Below are 19,963 nucleotides of genomic sequence, written 5' to 3'. Positions count from 1 at the left end.
CGCCCGCCACCTCAGGTGTTATGAATAATATATGACCTAACCGAAACCCTCTTTTAAGCATCATGTTTGAACATCACTTTGTCTTTGTATTACTCTTTTCTTTAACTACTCTTCCTCTTTATTTCTTTCTTTAGGCCACTTCTCTGACACATATTGTGTCTGTAAGTTTTAATAACTGAAAGTTCATTTAAACACTTCTTATTTATTAATCAATGTTTTCAAGGCTTAACAGCTCTAAGATAACTCCCACTCTTCCACTCCCCAGGGAGAAACAGAAAGGCAAGAGGTAAGGTAGGTAGGTAGTAATATTACCACATAATGTACAGGGGTTAAACCTGAAAGACATGCAGACCTTTCTTTGTCTTGGTAGTTCCACTTTTAAAAATTAGGTACATAAAATATATTCAGTATAGAAGGAGTAGTTGGTTCATTTTACCAGGTTGAGAATTTGCAGCAATGAAACTTTGGGTGTGAAAGTCATGCAAGCACCACACAGAACTTGTAAGCATTTCTGCATTTATTTTATATGTTTAGTTTTCAGAGCCAAAGTCTCACCCATGCATAAATTCATTGCTCCAAGGCTGAAATTTTCATTCAGATAAAGATGAAGGAAAAGGGGGGGGGGAAGGAAGATGGAGAGGGAGAGCAGGAGAGTGGGAGAGAGAGGGAGAGAGGGAGAGAGGGACAGAGAGAGGGAGAGAGACAGGGAGAGAAAGGGCCTAGCAACAACCAGATGAGTTACCTTTCCAGTCCCAGAACTATTTATCAGACAAGGCTTATACTATAAATGTATTCAGAAAGGCATATTGCGTCACTCTACAAAAACTATTTCAAAAGAAGCAGATGCCGATATTTGGTGATAAGACATCAGGAAGTCAATAAATACTATATTTTAAAATTCAGATGCTAATGAAGAATAATGAAACAGCGGAGAAAAGTAATTGGGGAGGTTTCTGGAAATCTTTAGTCTGGTGAGGTTCAATAAAACACCAATTTCACAATTTTGAAGTGAGACTAAAGTAAAAAAAAAAAATACTCGATGAAATCTAATCTCTATTCAGCCTGAAGAATTTGCTATTGGTAACTTCTTATTTCCTACCAAGAAAGAATACTTCACATGCTTCCAATTTTAACACCTGCTCAGGGGTACTTAGGCAGGTAATACTTACTCTGGAAGTATGCTCAGTGGCATGACTTCTTGTACAAGACAAGAGACATGCTGATTTCTTCTTATAGAACAAATGGCTTATAGAACAAATGGCTTCGTATGTTAACTCTCTTTTCAATCACCAGGTTCCAGATGCCACCAGGATGCTAGCAGGCTTCCCTGGATTGAAGACCCCACCAATATGTCCTGGAGCTCAGCTTCCCCAGAGACACACCCTACTAGGGAAAGAGAGAGGCAGACTGGGAGTATGGAGCGACCAGTCAACACCCATGTTCAGTGGGGAAGCAATTACAGAAGCCAGACCTTCTATCTTCTGCAACCCTCAATAACCCTGGGTCCATGCTCCCAGAGGGCTAGAGAATGGGAAAGCTATCATGGGAGGGGGTGAGTTATGGAGATTGGGTGGTGGGAATTGTGTGGAGTTGTACCCCTCCTACCTTATGTTTTTGTTCATTAATCCTTTCTTAAATAAAAAATTTAAAAAAAAATAAGAAAGAAAAGAAAAAAAAAGAACAAATGAATAAAACTAAGTTTATTATGCATTTATAGTCAGAATTATGAATTGTTTTAATAGAATTTCTATTTGAAATATAAATTATAGCCAGTGAAAGTCAAAATGTATAAAAGTTACGAAACTGCTATTAAATTGTTAATCTGTGAAAGTAGTTTTTTTATGTCTTGTTTTCAAATCACCGCTTACATATTTGAATATATTATCAGGATATAATACATTCATAACCCCCCAAAATAAATCATGAGAAATTGCCTAAGATTTTAAATGTATGGATTCTCATTCTCACTTCCATGATCAAGAATAAAGAAATGTATGGGGTGGTGGTGATGGTGGTGGCGGTGCACCTGGTTGAGTGCATGTGTTACAATGCAAAAGGATCCAGGCTCAAGCCCTCCCACTCACCCCCCGGGTCCCCACCTGAAGGGAAAAAACTGTGCGAGTGGTGAGGCAGTGTTGAGCACGTGTCCTCTGTCTCTCTCATCTCTCTCTATTTCTGGCTGTCTCTATCCAATAAATAAATAAAGATAATACAAAAAATTAAAAAGAAATGTATATATGCCTAATGCTTATTTAACTTCTATCATTATACTTCTCCAATTATTTAGTTTTCCCTATATTTTTGGCATTCTTGGGGCTTCACCACTCCAGACATGCTCAGACAGAGAGAGAGCAGGTGCATGGGAGAGAGTTTCTTTAGTGTATTTGAGGTCTGGCTGAAACCTGGGTCACACACATGGCAAGGCAGCACTATCTGAATGAGTTACAATCCCAAAACTTTTAGAACCTGGCTGTAATGTGTGTGTGTGTGTGTGTGTGTGTGTGTGTGTGTGTGTGTGTGTTGAAAACTGGTGAAGATAATATTCTTCCTCTGTGAATTATCCAGAGAAACAACTTAAGAATGGACTATATCCTGGTAGAAATATTGCACATTTACTCAGAGACACTTGATGTTTTCTCTGGTAGCGGCTCCAGTAGACAAAGCTACTATCTACTAGAATCCAATTCTATTCTACTTCCATTCTCATGGAAAATTCTAACTTCTCTCTCACCAGAGGTGAAAGCTGTCTTTGATCAATGAAATTAAACAGAAGTGGTGTATGAGCCTGTTGCCTGTTGTTCAAATTTCTTTTTTTTTTTTTTCCTCCAGGGTTATTGCTGGGCTCCGTGCCTGCACCATGAATCCACCGCTCCTGGAGGCCATTTTCCCCCCTTTTTGTTGCCCTTGTTGTTGTAGCCTCGTTGTGGTTATTATTATTGCCATTATTGATGTTGTTCGTTGTTGGATAGGACAGAGAGAAATGGAGAGAGGAGGGGAAGATTGAGAGGGGGAGAGAAAGACAGACACCTGCAGACCTGCTTCACCGCCTGTGAAGCGACTCCCCTGCAGGTGGGGAGCCTGGGGCTCGAACTGGGATCCTTACGCCGGTCCTTGCGCTCTGCGCCACATGTGCTTAACCCACTGCGCCACCGCCCGACCCCTGTTGTTCACATTTCTTAGTTTTATTTTTCACTGCTTGCCGCTGAGATTCTAGGGCCCGCATAGAAATGGAGGTGCCATAAACTCAAAACACCCTAGAATGTGAGACCATCACGGGAAGCAGAGCTGTCCTTGGAAAGAGTCCCAGAATTGAATTGAAAATGATTTCAGTGTTTACCAATAATATTTCTACAGTCATATGGAGATTGCTATCTCAGCAAACCTCTTATTAATTTTGAGTTCAACAGCTATTTTATCTTTTATAAAATATGTATTTTATATATCATTTTCCTTCCTCTGCCTCCTCCTCAATATCACTCTGGCTTATATTTTGTTTACCTACTAACTACACTTTGCTTCATTTCCCTTACTTTTCTTTCTGCCTGTGTCTGTATTACTACACAGAAATAGTAAAAGATGAAGCAGAAGATATAGACTCACCTATAAAAAAGAAAGAATAAAATAAAGAGTAGCAAGTACAAACAGACTTGAGTGTAAAAGATGAGTTTGCTTCACTGCACAGATGCCCCTCTCAAGATTACCCAAGATTTCAATGACATTTAAATAGAGTAAGAGCCCAGGTTGTGGTGCACCTGGTTGGGCACATACGTTACAGCCTGCAAGGGCCTGGGTTCAAATCCTTGGTCCCACTTGCAAAGAGGAAGCTTCACGAGGGGTTAAGCGGTGCAGAAGGTGTTTCTCTGTCTCTCTTTCAGTCTCCCCCATTCCCTCTCAATTTCTCGTTTCTATCCAAAAGTAAGTAAATAAAAATATTAAATAAAAAAACAATTTAAATACAGAAAAAATAGAACAATGCCATTTCCTTTTACATATAGCTATCACATTCTCAGAAAACATGTCATTCTTCTTACATGACAGACACTCTTGCTTCAGGAAAAAGAAGGTAATGAAGAGAATGCAATTCAGATAAAACTTCAATAATGGGACCCCAGCGCCATATCTGACTGTCTTACTACTTCTGGAATAAATCTGAAATCATTATGCTTATTTTTTTTAAATCAAGAGGGATAGTGATTTTCAATGTGACAGCATTTAGTAAATATAAATATTTAAGAATCATGATCATTAAGGAAGCATTGGCAGATCAGGGTAAAGTGGCCAAAGGACTAAATCAGAAGCCTCGGTTTGGGAATGTTAACTGGCTTTATGATTTCCTCTTCTATCCACTCACTGTTAGTTTCTTGGAAAACTTTCCAGAATTTCTCACAGTTTATATGATATATGCAGTTGCCTGTATGACACATACACAGCTACTAGTTATCACAGGCAAAACAATATGGATTTTAAATGATTAAAGCAAACAACATCCTAATGACACCAGAACTTAATTTTATGTTTCAGCACAGTTCTACCAAATTTTTTGATATCATGCTATGTAAAAAATTATAGCAAATGGCTCTTTAATAAGTCAAGACTTTACTGATCAAGTAATCAGCTTTTAAGAAAACATTATTTCCCACAGATGCCTGATTCACTGATGTTTTCCTATTTTTGACTTACTGCCTTCTCTAATTTCTACACAAGTATTAACTCACAAATATAATCTTGGGTAGAAATTTTAAACAGCTGGCCCAACAATGCTATCACTTAAAACATTTAAAAACCCGTGTTTTGCTGTTTTTCAGATTTCAAATGATTTTGATAACTGCAAGAACACTGATATTTTGTTTTGAAAATAAACTTTCTCAAGTCCTTTAAGGATCAACTGAATGAGAAAGTATACTGAAAAATACAATTAAGATAAACTTCACCTCAGTAATTTTATATGTGGGGACTCAAGATGAGGAATAAAAAGATTTTTTACATTCTGTTTTATTTAGCATATATAAATTTTATTACTTGTATATGTTCAAAAAAATCTCATTCTGAAAGGACTTTTCCTTCAATTCTATGGCTTAGTGGCCTAAATATTTTAGTTTTTAATGATGTGTTAAGTGGCTCAAATCCTGCCCCCACAGTATTAAAATAAGCTTTTGTATTATGTTCTCATTTACTCTCTTTCTACCCATCAGTCTTTATCTTTAAAAAAAAGTTTTTATATAGATAACTCTTTTGTGAGCACCCACTTTGGAATTATTATTTCCTTTGTTTTATAACATTCTTTACAGAATCCACATTTCTCATGCAGCAGATTAAATGTACTTTCCATTACTATCCTATTATTGGAGAAAGAAAATAGCTGCATATGCCCTTTTCATACTTACTTGGAGATCATTATATATTAAATTGTCTTTTAGATTTTGATTCTTCAGGCCAAATCATACCACTTCTTTTTCTCAGAGGTCTGATTTTCCAAGCTTAATCATTCTTGTGGTAGTCCTCTGAACTGTCCAAGTTTTCCACATCCTTCTTTAGATGAAGTTCCAGAACAGCTCATTGGGGCCTAATGGAAGTTTGGAGGGCTCAATGATATTTTCTTTCTAATCTACTTAAGTGCTGAATAATAAGCACTCTGGTAGAAAACTTAATGCTCCTTAAATTTCAAACGAATTCTTATGGAACAATGTTGAGCTCTTGGATAAACACAAATGTTGGTCCCCAAATTATCTACTGAGAGATGAGTCAATACACACATAAACTGGAAATTAGTCTAAAGAAGGATGAATATGACACTTTGGAATGACAAAACTATACTAATCTCATAATTAAGACAAACACCAAATGATGGGAACCAAAGAGGGGTCATCAAACATAATGATCATTTTCTCTGTCAGGCTAATTTTAACTACATAAATGTTGATTTAGCCATGAAGATTTTCCTATCCCCATGTCCCATGCTTCGAGTCTCATAGATTTCCCTTTCCCTTTCCTTTAGTATTGAACTCAGTGGTTTAGACTCTAGTGTATGGATACTTGTCTTCCTTCTTTCAGCTGTCTATCATGATAGCATAATGGTTACATGATTAAACACAGATCCATTACAGTTTATTCAAGCACAAATGTACACATCTGCATAATTACATGTTTTCTCATTTAAGATTCTTCTTTAAATCACAACTCAAACATCATATCTCTATAACCTTCTTTGTTGCCCCACTTCCATCCCTAAGTACAGTTAGTTTCTCCCTCACTTGTATTCCTATAACAATGTATAGATATTTATATTTTATCAACTGTTTTATTCAGTTTAATTATATGTGAATCTCTGTTTTCTTTTCATTCCTATACAATCTTCCAAGACAACTCCAAATCTTCTTTTTAAATGTATGAAATGGGACATAAATATTAAACTGAATTCTAAAATATTCGATCTCTACAAGTAAGATTATAAGTCCCTTGAGGGTTCAATATCAAATATGATTCCCCATCATATGCTACAAATACCTACTGAATGGATGAATAAACTATAAGATAATGACACTATAAGCATTCAAACATGAAACTAAATAAGCCAATACAACCACAGATGTCTTAAGGCTTACCGGTCCATGGCATGTGAGGAGGCCATCTTCCATCTTCTCACACTGGGGGTCACACTCCACACAGATGGAGCCATTCTCAAACTCCCGAAATTCACTGTGAAAACATCAGCTGCATGAGGTGGTGTAAGCAAACAAGCTGTCAACTTAACAAATGAAGTAACATCTGCTAAAAGTCCTATTGGCAGAGTACATTCTAGCGTTTGGTTTCTCTGTGTGCCAGGAGCATCAGAGTCATTTCCCTGTACATTAAGGAATAAGTTCTCCATTAGGAGAAAAGATAAACTGCAGCCAGATGGCTCTCCTTGCCCTCCATTGAATTCAATGGCAGACTCATTCAGGAAACCACTCTCTTGTGAGAAATATTCTAGAGTTTCAAAAAAAAAAAATCAAAGTATAATTCTTCTGATTACACAGCAGAACTATTTTTATCTTTTTGAGTAAGGCCGTACCTGTTTGTCTTTATATAAAATTTTGTTCTTGGCTGGTGCTTTATATTTTTTTTAATCTTAAAGAACTATTATATTTTTCTTGTTGCTAAGAACATGAATGCTCTCTGTCCTGTCCTTCAAATCCCAAAACTCTTCAGTTTACTTTTTGGTGAAACTTCAAAAATGCTTTGATTTCTTTTCTTTTAAAATATCTGCCCTGGAGATATATATATATATATATATGTATATATATATATATATGTATATATATATATTTGTATATGTGTATATATATATGTAGGTTTTATTTTCTTAGATTTTTTTAAATATTTATTTAATTTATTTATTCCCTTTTGTTGCCCTTGTTGTTTTATTGTTGTAGTTATTATTGTTGTTGTCATTGTTGGATAGGACAGAGAGAAATGGAGAGATGGGGGGAAGACAGAGAGGAGGAGAGAAAGATAGACACCTGCAGACCTGCTTCACCGCCTGTGAAGCGACTCCCCTGCAGGTGGGGAGCCGGGGATCGAACCGGGATCCTTATGCCGGTCCTTGTGCTTTGCGCCACCTGCGCTTAACCCGCTGCGCTACAGCCCGACTCCCTTTCTTAGATTATTTATCTATTATCACAACTTTTTCTGCTTAGATTCTTTTTGAAGTAATTCTATATGATATAGAATCAAAAATTTAGTGGTACTATTCCATAATTTTCTACTTATATTGCAGTTATCACCCTTTTCTCCAACATTACATTTTATGGCTATTTGAATAATAAATATTATCAATATTAAATTTTACCCAACAGCTGCTTTTCTAAAATTGTCATTTCAACACCTAGGCATCATATGCATACTTTGTTTAAACCACTCTCTCCCCCACACATATGCAAGATAATGAACTATTGGGTGAGGAGCCAAAGCATTAGTAGTACAAAGAAATTATATAAGGCAGTTACAGCATAGTCTGTGACCACCAGGAAGTTTCTGGGTCTGAAAACAGTTCCTTGGGTATCTAAATGGTTATGCTACCAAATGATGATCATAAATTTTATGGTAATAAAACATAAGTCATGCTTTTCTTCCTCTTCACTAAGCCTTCTCCACACACAGTCTAAGGAATAAAATGAGTATGCAATGAAAATTCAAGGAGACAAGTTAGCTATCTTCCATAAACTTTCATTTGTAGGGTCTTTGACTTTTTGTTTTCAAAACAATCCTCTGTGCAGTTTTATCATTTCTTTTGCTCCTTGTTTTTGTTTGTTTGTTTTTTTCTTTTTACTGTTGCCATGTTTTTCTATTAATTTGAATGTGACATTGCCAAGGAGCCACTTAGAGTTGACAGTGCCCTAGCAAATAACAGCTTACTGAACATGAGTTCTGCATACTGAACTGTATGCTGCTTATTTCTGTTGCTGCCTATTTCTCAGTTTTGCTGTGTGTATGCTACCTTAGCCAATCCTCTGATCAAGAGCAAATGTTTTGGGTTGAATCCTTCAGATTTAAATCCCAGCACCAACACAAAACACGAAATTCCCAAATTTTTCTAGGCTCAGTTTTCTAAATACCCACTGTTAAAAGGAAAAAAGTGCTTCAAAGAGAATTTTTGATTATTAAATGTGAAAATATCTACAAGGTGCTTATACTGAGTCTTTATAGGTTGCTATGCTGTTCTTAAAGTTTGATCATATTGCCAATTTAGACAATTAAAGTTGTATTGCAATTAATTTTCTTTCTTTATATTTTATTTATTTATTACTGAAAGGGATAGGAAGAAAGAACCAGATATCACTCTGATACATGTGCTGCCAGGGATTAAACTCAGGACCTCGTGCTTAAGAGTCCAGTGCTTTACCCACTGTGCCACCTCCTGGACCACTTGCCATTCGTTTTCTCTTTCAATCTGATTTCTTGGGCATTTTGGTTAAGAAGGATTGAGAAATCAGTGCTCCAAAGTAGAAGGGGAAGACAGTTGGGTGATGTGTGAGTTGCTCTTGCATCTGTCTTTGGAAGATGTGAAACTATACTCCTGTGAGAACAACTGTCCTGTAAATCAATATTTCCTCAGTAAATTGATTTGCTTAAAAATTAAATGAAAGAATTTACTGCAATATAGACTTCTATGATACATTGTGTGCTAATAGCCATGAATTGACTGATACCCCCCCATAAAAAGTTATCTTCTGTATAACAAGGCTATGGCAATAAATAGAAACTGTGGGTAACAAATAGAAACTGTATGCATGAGGCATGGATAGCTGGCCCTGGTGCCACGTATGCCAAACAGTATTCTCATCTCTCTGTCTCTAATTAATTCAGTGATTAAATTTCCAAGATTTCTCTTTTAGCATGCCTTCTCTTTTGAGAGTCAAACCTATTTTATACATATAAATCAGCTTCCTAATTTTTGGTGCTATATTTGTACTTTTTTCAAAATCCTCTTATTGATGGATAACAGTTTACAATACAACTGTTGACACGTGGGCAACATTTTCCATCTCCTCATGAGATTACTGTAAAATACTTGCCCTACCAACTCAGGTCCTTTTCAATCATCATGCACCGGGACACCAATACCCTCTGCAAACCTTCCCTGCCTCAGTTTCCCCAAAGTCCTTTGCTTTGGTGTACTATATCACATCCCATCCAAGCTTCACTTTGTGTTTCATTTTATGTCCTTTTTTTTTTTTAAGTTTTTCCTATAAGTGAGATCATGCAGTATTTGTACTTATATTTTTTACTTATATTGTTTAACACAATTCTGTCAAGTTATTTTTAGCAGGTCTTTTATATTATTTTTTCCTCAATAGACTCATGAGCACAAATAGGAAATTATAACTGTCTTGGTAGAAAACATAACAAGGATTTTTTAAATTTTATTTATTTATTCCCTTTTGTTGCCCTTGTTGTTTTATTGTTGTAGTTATTATTATTGTTGTCATTGTTGGATAGGACAGAGAGAAATGGAGAGAGGAGGGGAAGCCAGAGAGGAGGAGAGAAAGATAGACACCTGCAGACCTGCTTCACCGCCTGTGAAGCGACTCCCCTGCAGGTGGGGAGCTGGGGTTCAAACCGGGATCCTTATGCCGGTTCTTGTGCTTTGTGCCACCTGCGCTTAACCCGCTGCGCTACAGCCCGACTCCCAACAAGGAATTTTTATCATGCATTTCCTCATCTGGTTATCACATCTATCTATGAAGCTGAAACTATTAGCATTCCCATTTCCCATATAAGAAATTTAGAATGATTTGGTTAGCCACCAGTGTGGGATATTTCAATTAGAAAATGATGACGTAAAATTTCCTCCACTAAGAATTTTTAAACTATAGGTGATTAAGAAAACAGTAATCCATGATTGGAAGAGATACATCACTGGGAAGACAAAAATCTCACCAAGCATTTATACATGTTTCCTCCTTCCTTCCCTTTCTTTCCTTTCCCTTCTCCTTCCTTCCTTCCTTCTTTCCTTCCTTCCTTCCTTCCTTCCTTTCCTTCTTTCTTTCTTCTCTTTTCTTTTTTTTGCCTCTAGTGTTATTGCTGGAGTTCAGCACCTGCACTATGAATACATTGCTGCTGGTAGACATTTTTTCCCAATGTTGTTGTTGTTGCTACTGCTGTTGTCAGAGAGAAACTGAGATGGGTGGGTGAGACAGAGAGGAAGAGAGAAAGACACCTACACATCTACTTCATGAGTAGAGTCCATTAGAACACACACATACACACTCCCAATAAAGTTTTAGTGTAACAGAGTTAAAATCTGCTACTTTTACTGTATTATCTGCTACACACACAAGTATACTTTGGCCTATGATTTATTTTTATGTATTTATTATTGGATAGAGACAAAGAGAAATTGAGAGGTGATGGGGAGATAGATAGAGAGATAGAGACAGAGATAGAGAGAGAGAGAGAGAGGGAGAGAGAGAGATTGACACCTGCAGCACTGCTGTCACCACTTGTGAAGCTTTCCCCCTGCAGGGGGGGACCAGGGGCTTGAACCTGGGTCCTTGCACACTGCAGTATGTGCACTCAACCAGATGCACCACCACTCTGCCCCCAGGCCTGTGATTTTTATGTACAAGAAATATAATTTATTCACAATGACCTGCAGTAATGAATACAATTAAACAAGATAAGTCATACATAATTTTCTATATATTTGCAAATTTATTCGCTGCTTGTATTTTTTAAATTAAAAGTTGATTTCACTCTAATATAACTATTAAATCTTTAAAATTGCATTAATATTTACACTTCCAATTTTAATTCTTACTCACCCCCATCCCACTTTAGTGTAGGGGATAGTCTGATCATCTTTCAAAGAAGAACATGTCAATACCATTATTGTTTTAGATTTTTGTACTTCTGATGTAAAATGGGAAAGAGCAATGTTATTCTGAACCCTGGTAATAGCTATCCAAATAGTTCAAGAGGCAAAAGATGATACAAAATAAATAACTACAAACACACACTTTTACGAGACTGCTAAAAATCCTTTCAGTGAGTAATATAAGAACTGTTGACTTAGGGACATTACTATAAAATGTATTAGCCTTCTATTGAAGGATAGCTGTGATTTATGAAGTGGTATATTATGATACATTGATTTTATATGTATAAGAAACAGTATGCAAAATGTATATATTAGGTTTTGTTGTTGATACTGTGATTACTGTAAATTCCTGTAGAATTTTAAAATAACTGGCTTAAAATATGCTTAGTTCAGACATTTTCAGAAACTTTTCCAAAAAGAAATGGTAAAAGTATTTTTAATTTTTCAGCTTTTATTCATTGTATTTAACAGAAGAATCCTTAATTCTTTATTCACTGTACATATGAGGCCCTTATCAAACATGCTTCACGAATATTTTCCCCATTCTGGAGATTCTCACTTTGCATTCTGTTTTTATTCTTTTATTGGGCGGTAATGCTGTCTTACATGTTGTATATGATTTTTCAAAAACAACATATATGCTTAAGGTGTACAAGTTCACATGTATAAATAAGGCTGAGCATTTGTTAGATACAAAGAGCTATATGTCATTCATGATGCATAATCAACTAATAATGAAGATATATGGATTAATTGGAAATTAAAGTAAATTGGAAAGTATGAGAAAAAAGATTACTGGGGCATAGAAGAGGGACAATTACTTATAGTAATCTTGTGTGGGAAATAGAAATACAGTTTTTTAAATTTTAGTTAAGTATTTTTTCATATAATTTATTAAGGTAGCTATGTACACACACACACACACACACACACACACACACACACACACACTTTGCTATTAGTGTTATCACTGGGACTTGGTGCCTGTATGATTCCATCACTCTAGGCAGTCATTTCTTTTTCCCTTCTTGTAGATATATGTTGAGAGACAGAGAAATAGAGAGGAAGACAAACAGCAAGACAGAGAGGCCACAGCATAACTTGCTCCACAATTCATGGCTTTCTCCCTGCAGGTGTAGTGGCTAGAGGTTGTACCCAGGCCCTTGGACATGGTACAATGTGCACTCTCTGGGTATCTCACCTCCTGGCACCCGGTGTGTGTATATATGTATTTAAATTGTGTGGAATAGTCAGTACATATCACCGTGTCTTGTTCTTCAAATAAAATGATTTATTTTAGGGGGGTCGGGCGGTGGCGCAGTGGGTTATGCGCACATGGCGCAAAGCTCAGGGACCAGCGTGAGGATCCCGGTTCAAGCCCCCAGCTCCCCACCTGCAGGGGAGTCGCTTCACAGGCAGTGAAGCAGGTCTGCAGGTGTCTCTTTCTCTCCCCCTCTCTGTCTTCCTCTCCTCTCTTCATTTCTCTGTGTCCTATCCAACAACGAACAATATCAACAATGGTAATAATAATAACCACAACGAGGCTACAACAAGGGCAACAAAAGGGGGAAAAATGGCCTCCAGGAGCGGTGGACTCATGGTGCAGGCACTGAGCCCAGCAATAACCCTGGAGGAAAAAAAATTAAAAAATAAAAATAAAATAATTTATTCTTAAAATAACTGTTCTGTTTTTCTTTTATGTAGTCAGAACTTTCCTCTATCACTTCAGCAAAATAGTCTCACATTCTGAAATTTTACCATCTTTCTATCATTTAAAAAAATCTGAATAATAAACACTCAAAGTTCATGAGGTAAAGTTCTACTGCAAGGTATCTTACCCATCATAGAGGTTACAAGACTCTATACAGGTTCTTCCTCTGCTGAAGAGACGACAAGACAGGCACTGATCAGGCCCAGGTCCCCAACAACCATCTCTTGAACACAGACGGTTGCACACCATTCCTTCAGCAGCTAAAACACATCAAAATCAAAGGAAGATAAACAGAAGACCATTTTGATATGCTTTTGTACAAAGATCTGTTTTCCTATTAACTCATTAGTAAGTTAAGAAGCAAGAAAGATGGCATAAGGATACCGGTTCAAGTGCCCGGCTCCCCACCTGCAGGAGAGTCGCTTCACAGACGGTGAAGCAGGTCTGCAGGTGTCTATCTTTCTCTCCCCTTCTTTGTCTTCCCCTCCTATCTCCACTTCTCTCTGTCCTATCTAACAATGTCAACACCAATAACAACAATAATAACTGCAACAACAATAAAAAAACAAAGGTAACAAAAAGGAAAATAAATAAATTGAAAAGAATTATCAAGATAATTGACTATAAATATCCAAGTTCAAGTTCCATATATTGTATGCAGACAGAAAGCAGCAAAAGATCAATGATGCTTATTAATATAAAGTTTGTATGAACACCCATCTATCTTAAGTTTACTTATCCTGTATTTTATGTTCTAAAATTCATGAGCATGTAATACTTTACATAATAAACATGATTGTTAGATGAAATCCTGAGAGAATAAATTATATTTAATATATAAAAGCTATATTGTGACTATCCAATATAAAAGTTATATTGTGACTATCCAAGCCATTGTAATACAGTATCATGTATCTTTGACTCACTGTAGTTATAACCTATACATCCTCACAGAAAATATAATCAATACCTCAAATTATTTATCACTTTCTGTAATTTAAAAAATATTATATTTATTTATTGGATAGAGACAGTCAGAAATTGAGGGGGAAGAGGGAGACAGACACAGAGACACCTGCAGCACTGCTCCCCCACCTGCAGGTGGGGACAGTCCTTGCGCACTGTAACATGTGCTCTCAACCAGGCTCCTCTTTATCAATTTTTGTCAAAAATCATCAAATATATTTTTAGTTTCTTCTCTTATGATACTGATAGTCGATTCCATGGTATTACATCAACTTTTAAAATATACTTATTTCATTAATTCAAACTTTTCCAGTCATTAGTTAGTGCTGCTCATTTTGTTTCCCCTATATTGTTCCTCTCCTAAGGGTGATAGAACTCTATAGAATATTGAAGAGTAAAAGCTGACTACTTTTACTGTCACAAGCTCTGACATTTGTTGGAGAGGAAGGGTTTGTTTTTAGTTAGTGATTTAATAATTGTTTGCAAGACTCTAGGGCACAGAGGTCTAGTTACATACCATACCCTTCATCATAGTTCTGTGATTCCACTGCTGCCTCCTCTACCCCCAGTGACAACCACCATGGTTCTTGCAGTCTCTTAGAGACAGTTTGGCAACTTTTCACATTCCTGTGTTTCAACTGTCCACAGTCTACATATGAGCGAAACATTTCATTGCAGTAGTTCTTTCACTTTCTGAGTTATTTCTCAAAGCCTCATTACCTCCAGTTCCAGCTTTTTTTTGGTCACAATGAACACAATACCATATTTTTTTCATTACAGAGTAGTATTTCATAGAATATATGTCCATAATTTCTTTATCCAGTCATCTGTAGATGAGCATTTCATTTGATTTCACCCTTTGGGATTTGTGAATGGGGCAGCTATGAACACAGGGGTGCATATGGATGGCCCTTTACATCAGCGTTTTTCGTGTCTTTTGAATCTATGACTCAGAGAGGTATTGCTGAACTGTAATGCAGTTCTACTTTTGTTTGTTTGTTTGTTTGAGGACTCTTCACATAATTTTAAAAAGGGGCTGCATCAGTTTTCATTCCTACCAACAGATAACCTAGTTACTTTTTTTCCATATCAGAGAAAACAGTTTGATTTTCATTCAGGATCTCATCGTCTTTTCTACTGCCTACTGCCTCCCTAAGTGCAGTTAGATATGCAATTCCAAGAAAAACGTATCGGGCAGGGAAAAGCAGTAATACACAGAAAACCATAATCGAGGCTGCCCTTTAATTCCTTCCGAAGTGCCAGATCACAATATTGAGTATTGGTTGATCATTTTCTCAAGAATGATACCAAGAGAAGTGTCTCAATGTGGCCAGGCGGTGGCGCACCAGGTTAAGTGCTCACATTACAGAGTGTAAGCACCCAGGTTCAAACCCCTGGTATACAATGGGAAAGCTTCAGAAGGGGTCAAGTAGAGTTGCAGGTGTCACCTTGTCTCGCTCCCTCTCTATCTCTCCTTAATTTCTCTCTGTCTCTATCCAATAATAAATTTAAAAAACTTTAAAGTGATAAATAAAAGTATTATTAGTCTATTACTGCTCTCTTTCTGGGGCCAGGCGGTGGTGCACCTGGTTAAGTGCACATGTTATAGTGTGCACAGACCCAGGTTCAAATCCCCAACCCCTGGCTGCAGGAGAAAAGTTTTGCAAGTGCTGAAGTAGTGATGTAGGCGTGTCTCTCTGTCTCCCTAGCTTGTTATCCCCCCATCCCTCTCAATTTTTCTCTACCTCTTTTAAATAAATAAATAAATACATAAAATATTTTTAAGAGAGAAAGAGAAGTGTTTCAGCATAGCATAAATGAAAGGCCAAAGAAGCAGCTTCCTTGGAATGTTTAAATAAAAAGTTTTCTATCAGCATGAAGAATTCAAAGGCCCCCTGACCTCCTAGAGTAATAGTCACATAGGAATGAGTTCAAAGGGTCATTAAAATCCACTCTAACATACTTTAACAATGTAGATATTTAGCAACTTTGCTAACTTCTATGTGTATTTCTCTAGAAGCTTTAAGAGAGCTTTTCCTTCAGTCTGAATTTTACCTGGCTGTCAAACTTTGGAGAGATAAGAATGTGTTTGGTATGCCAACTTTTACAGAGTTTTAAACCTGCTTTCATCAAAATGGAGGCAAGCTTAAATAATAAATCTTGCAATTATGCTTCATGTGCGAAAGTAAGTGAATTAGCTCAAAGTATTGGAATACCTGTATACAAAACTAGAGTAAATACATTTCATTTTTAAGAATGAGTATATGAATCTCCATGCTGCCTACATTGCTCATTATATAAAGATGGATGGGTTTGACTAGAAATGCATTTGGATATAAATCATCTTTTTGAAAGCTGACAATATGATCTTATTTAACAACTCATTTTTTTGTGTGATGGATTAAAACTGGTTCAGGTCTTTACTATCTATTCTTCAGCAACTATCAACACACTCATCTTCTTTAGAATGAATGACACTAAGTCCATGTTTGTGATAAACAGAAGCAACCTAGAGGTTCAACAACAGATAAGTGAGCAAGTTGCGGTGTATATACACAATGGACTACTACTCCAGCTATTTAAGATAATTAATTCACCTTCTTCACCTTATCTCGAATGGAGCTCAAAGGAATCGTGTTAAGTGAAGTAAGCCAGAAAAAGAAGGATGAATATGGGATGACATCACTCATGGACAGAAATAGAGAAATAAGAACATAAAAGAGGAAACCCGAAGTAGAACTTGTACTGGGGGCTTGGTGTATTGCATCAAAGTAAAGAACTCTGGGGTGAGGAGGACTTACAAGTCCTGGTGAGTGATGAGGGAGGGGAACCTCAGCAGGGGATAAGACTGTTTTACAGAAAACTGAGAAAATTTTACGCATGTCCCAACAACTGTATTTACTATAAATCATTGATCCCATGGGAGCTGAGCGGTAGCGCAGCAGGTTAAGCACAGGTGGCGCAAAATGCAAGGATTGGCGTAAGGATCCCGGTTCGAGTCCCCGACTCTCCACCCGCAGGGGAGTCGCTTCACAGGTGGTGAAGCAGGTCTGCAGGTGTCTCTTTCTCTCCCCCTCTCTGTCTTCCCCTCCTCTCTCCATTTCTTTCTGTCCTATCCAACAATGACGACATCAGTAATAACAACAATAACTACAACAATAAAACAAGGCAACAAAAGGGAATAAATATTAAAAATTATATATTAAAATAATTGATCCCTAATTAAAAACAAAACAGAACAAATGAACAATAGGAACAACAGCAACAAAAGATAGAGATTATTTAGATGAAGAGAACTGAAGAAACCTCTCCAAAAGTGTCCCAGAACAATGGCCGTACAGTATAGTTTGAGATCTGGGACTGTGATGCCTCCAGTTCTGTTTCTTAGTCTTAATATTGTTTTTATGATTCCATGTGATTTCTGGTTCCAGATAAATGTTTGTAATTTTTGTTCTATTCTCTTAAAGAAACTTGGCGGCATCTTGATGGGTATTATATTAGATTCAAAATTAAATTGAAAATATTATTACTTACCAATTAATGTTTCTCTCTCATTTACCATGTGTTCATGATCATTTATGGAGGGACTCAATTCATGGTTCTTGTTACTGATTCATCTGTCTAAGTGCCTGTGTCATGGCAGTCCCATAACTTTCTAATATAGATTAAAATCGGGATGTGTGATGTCTCGTTTGTCTTTTCTTTTTTTTTAAAGTTTTTTTTTAATATTTATTTATTTATGTCCTTTTGTTGCCCTTGTTGTTTTATTGTTGTAGTTATTATTGTTGTTGTTACTGATGTTGTTGATGTTGGATAGGACAGAGAAGGATGGAGAGAGGAGGGGAAGACAAAGAGGGGGAGAGAAAGATAGACACCTGAAGACCTGCTTCACTGCCTGTGAAGTGACTCTCCTGCAGGTGGGGAGCCAGGGACTTGAACCGGGATCCTTATGCTGGTCTTTGTGCTTTGCGCCACCTGCGCTTAACCTGCTGCGATATCGCCTTACTCCCTGGTTTTATTTTCTATTGATTTTGATTACTTTTTTTGGTACCATAAGAGTAGTAGTATTTTATTTTTTTCTATTTCTGTGAAAAGTTTTATTGGTATTGTAATAGTATAACATCAAATCTATATATGGTTTGGGGAAGAATGGATGTTTTAACAATATTAACTTCCAATCCATTAACCCAGTATATTTTTATATTTACTGTTACATTCTTCAATTTACACTATCAATTTCCTGCAGTTTGGGGGAACATAGTTTTTCTTTTTTAAACTGAGAAGTGTCTACTATCACTCACTAACTTAAGCACAAATGTGACTTTTTAAAAAATACTTTTATTTTATTTTTTTATTTTTATTGAATAGAGACAAAGAAAAATAGAGAGGAGTAGGAAGACAGAAAGAGACAAAGAATCACCTGCAGCCCTGCTTCACCACTCATGAAGCTTTATCCTCGGCTGGTGGGGACCAGGGGCTTGAACCTACATTCTTGTGCACAGTAATGTGTGCACTTCAACAGGTACACCACTAACTGACCCAGGAAACAAATATTTTACTTAGTTAAATTTGTGTTGAAGTATCCCTAACTGGGCTGTCATACAGAATCATTACATTCACATTGGGATGCATTGGATCGACCTTCCCGTGGTGCATCCCGTGAGTACCCATTCATTGGGGAAACTGAAGATCCTTCCTAGCTGACTGAATCCACATGGATCCCAGTCACTTTCAAAGCCAGCAACAAGCAGCTCCTGACAGCTTTCAAGCTGTTGGTCCTGCTCTTCGAGTCCTCCAACTTACAAAGGAGGTCTCGAAACTTTGCATCAGGCTCAACTTGACGCTGTTGACTGGCTATGGAAGAAGGGCAAACGCTAGAAGAAGAAGAATTACATTCACATATGTTGCTCTCTATTCTTAACTTGTTGAAATTTACTATCATAAAAAGGATTTGGATTTCTCAAATGCTTTCTATGTGTCTACTGAAATGATTGTATACCTTTTGTCTTTTAGTTTATTTACATGACATTTCATACTGATTTGATTAAACCCTCCTTGCATCCCACTAAAAATCTTATTTGATCATACAGTATATGTTGCTTTTAATATACTGCTGCATTTATTTAATATACTGTTGCATTTTGTTGCTTTTAATATACTGTTGCATTTTGTTGCTTTTAATATACTGTTGCATTTATTTATTTCCCCCTAGGCCACTAGGATTATCTCTAAGGTTTAGGTTTAGGCTTAGGACAGCACAACTCTACTACTCCTAGAGGTCCCCACCTTTTTAGTTTTCTTTTCCATTCTATTTTTGATAAATGGTAAGAGATAGGTGGAGGGAGATGGAAAGAAAGAGGACAGACATTTACAGCATTGCTCCACCACTGGTGAAGCTTCCCAATGTAGGAGACTGTGGGCTTGATCATACATAGTGAAGTGTGAGCTCTACTGGGAGTGCTACCACCCATTGCTGAGAAGGGATGCATTGGATCCCTTGAAGGGATCCAATGAAGGGATGCATTGGGATGCATTGGATCGACCTTCTCGTGGTGCATCCTGTGAGTACCCATTTATTGGGGAAACTGACGATCCTTCCTAGCTGACTGAATCCACATGGATCCCAGTCACTTTCAAAGCCAGCAACAAGCAGACATCAGGCTCAACCTGACGCTGTTGACTGGCTACGGAAGAAGGGCAAACACTATAAGAAGAAGAAGCTGAGAAGCTAAAGCTTCATTTCCTTGTAGTATCTTTATCTGACTTTGATATTAGGTAATGATAAGCTTATAACATTAGTTTCAGAGTGACAAAATTTGATAAGAATTGGTGTTGAATTTAAATATATGCTAAAAATTAGTCAATGAAATCATCAGTCCTAAATTTTTCTTTGCTGGAAGGTTTTCCATTACTTATTCAATCTCTAC

The 19,963-nt window shown here is 36.9% G+C and overlaps 1 protein-coding gene across 2 annotated transcripts in view; it reads right to left on the bottom strand.

Annotated features, from left to right (window-relative positions):
* Positions 1-19,963, bottom strand: part of ERBB4 (erb-b2 receptor tyrosine kinase 4) — a 1,141,529-nt gene that overhangs the window by 315,176 nt on the left and 806,390 nt on the right. For both annotated transcript variants that reach the window (XM_007524518.3, XM_007524517.3), the window contains exons 13-14: positions 13,198-13,330; positions 6,603-6,696 (exon numbers count right to left, since the gene is read on the bottom strand). In XM_007524518.3, coding sequence (XP_007524580.2) covers positions 6,603-6,696; positions 13,198-13,330 — 227 coding nt within the window. The remainder of the gene's footprint in view (positions 1-6,602; positions 6,697-13,197; positions 13,331-19,963) is intronic.

Source organism: Erinaceus europaeus, chromosome 7 (assembly GCF_950295315.1).
Source record: "Erinaceus europaeus chromosome 7, mEriEur2.1, whole genome shotgun sequence".
Lineage (NCBI taxonomy): Eukaryota > Metazoa > Chordata > Mammalia > Eulipotyphla > Erinaceidae > Erinaceus > Erinaceus europaeus.
The sequence above is the reverse complement of the archived record's forward strand: the minus strand, read 5'-3'. Positions and strand labels throughout refer to the sequence as shown.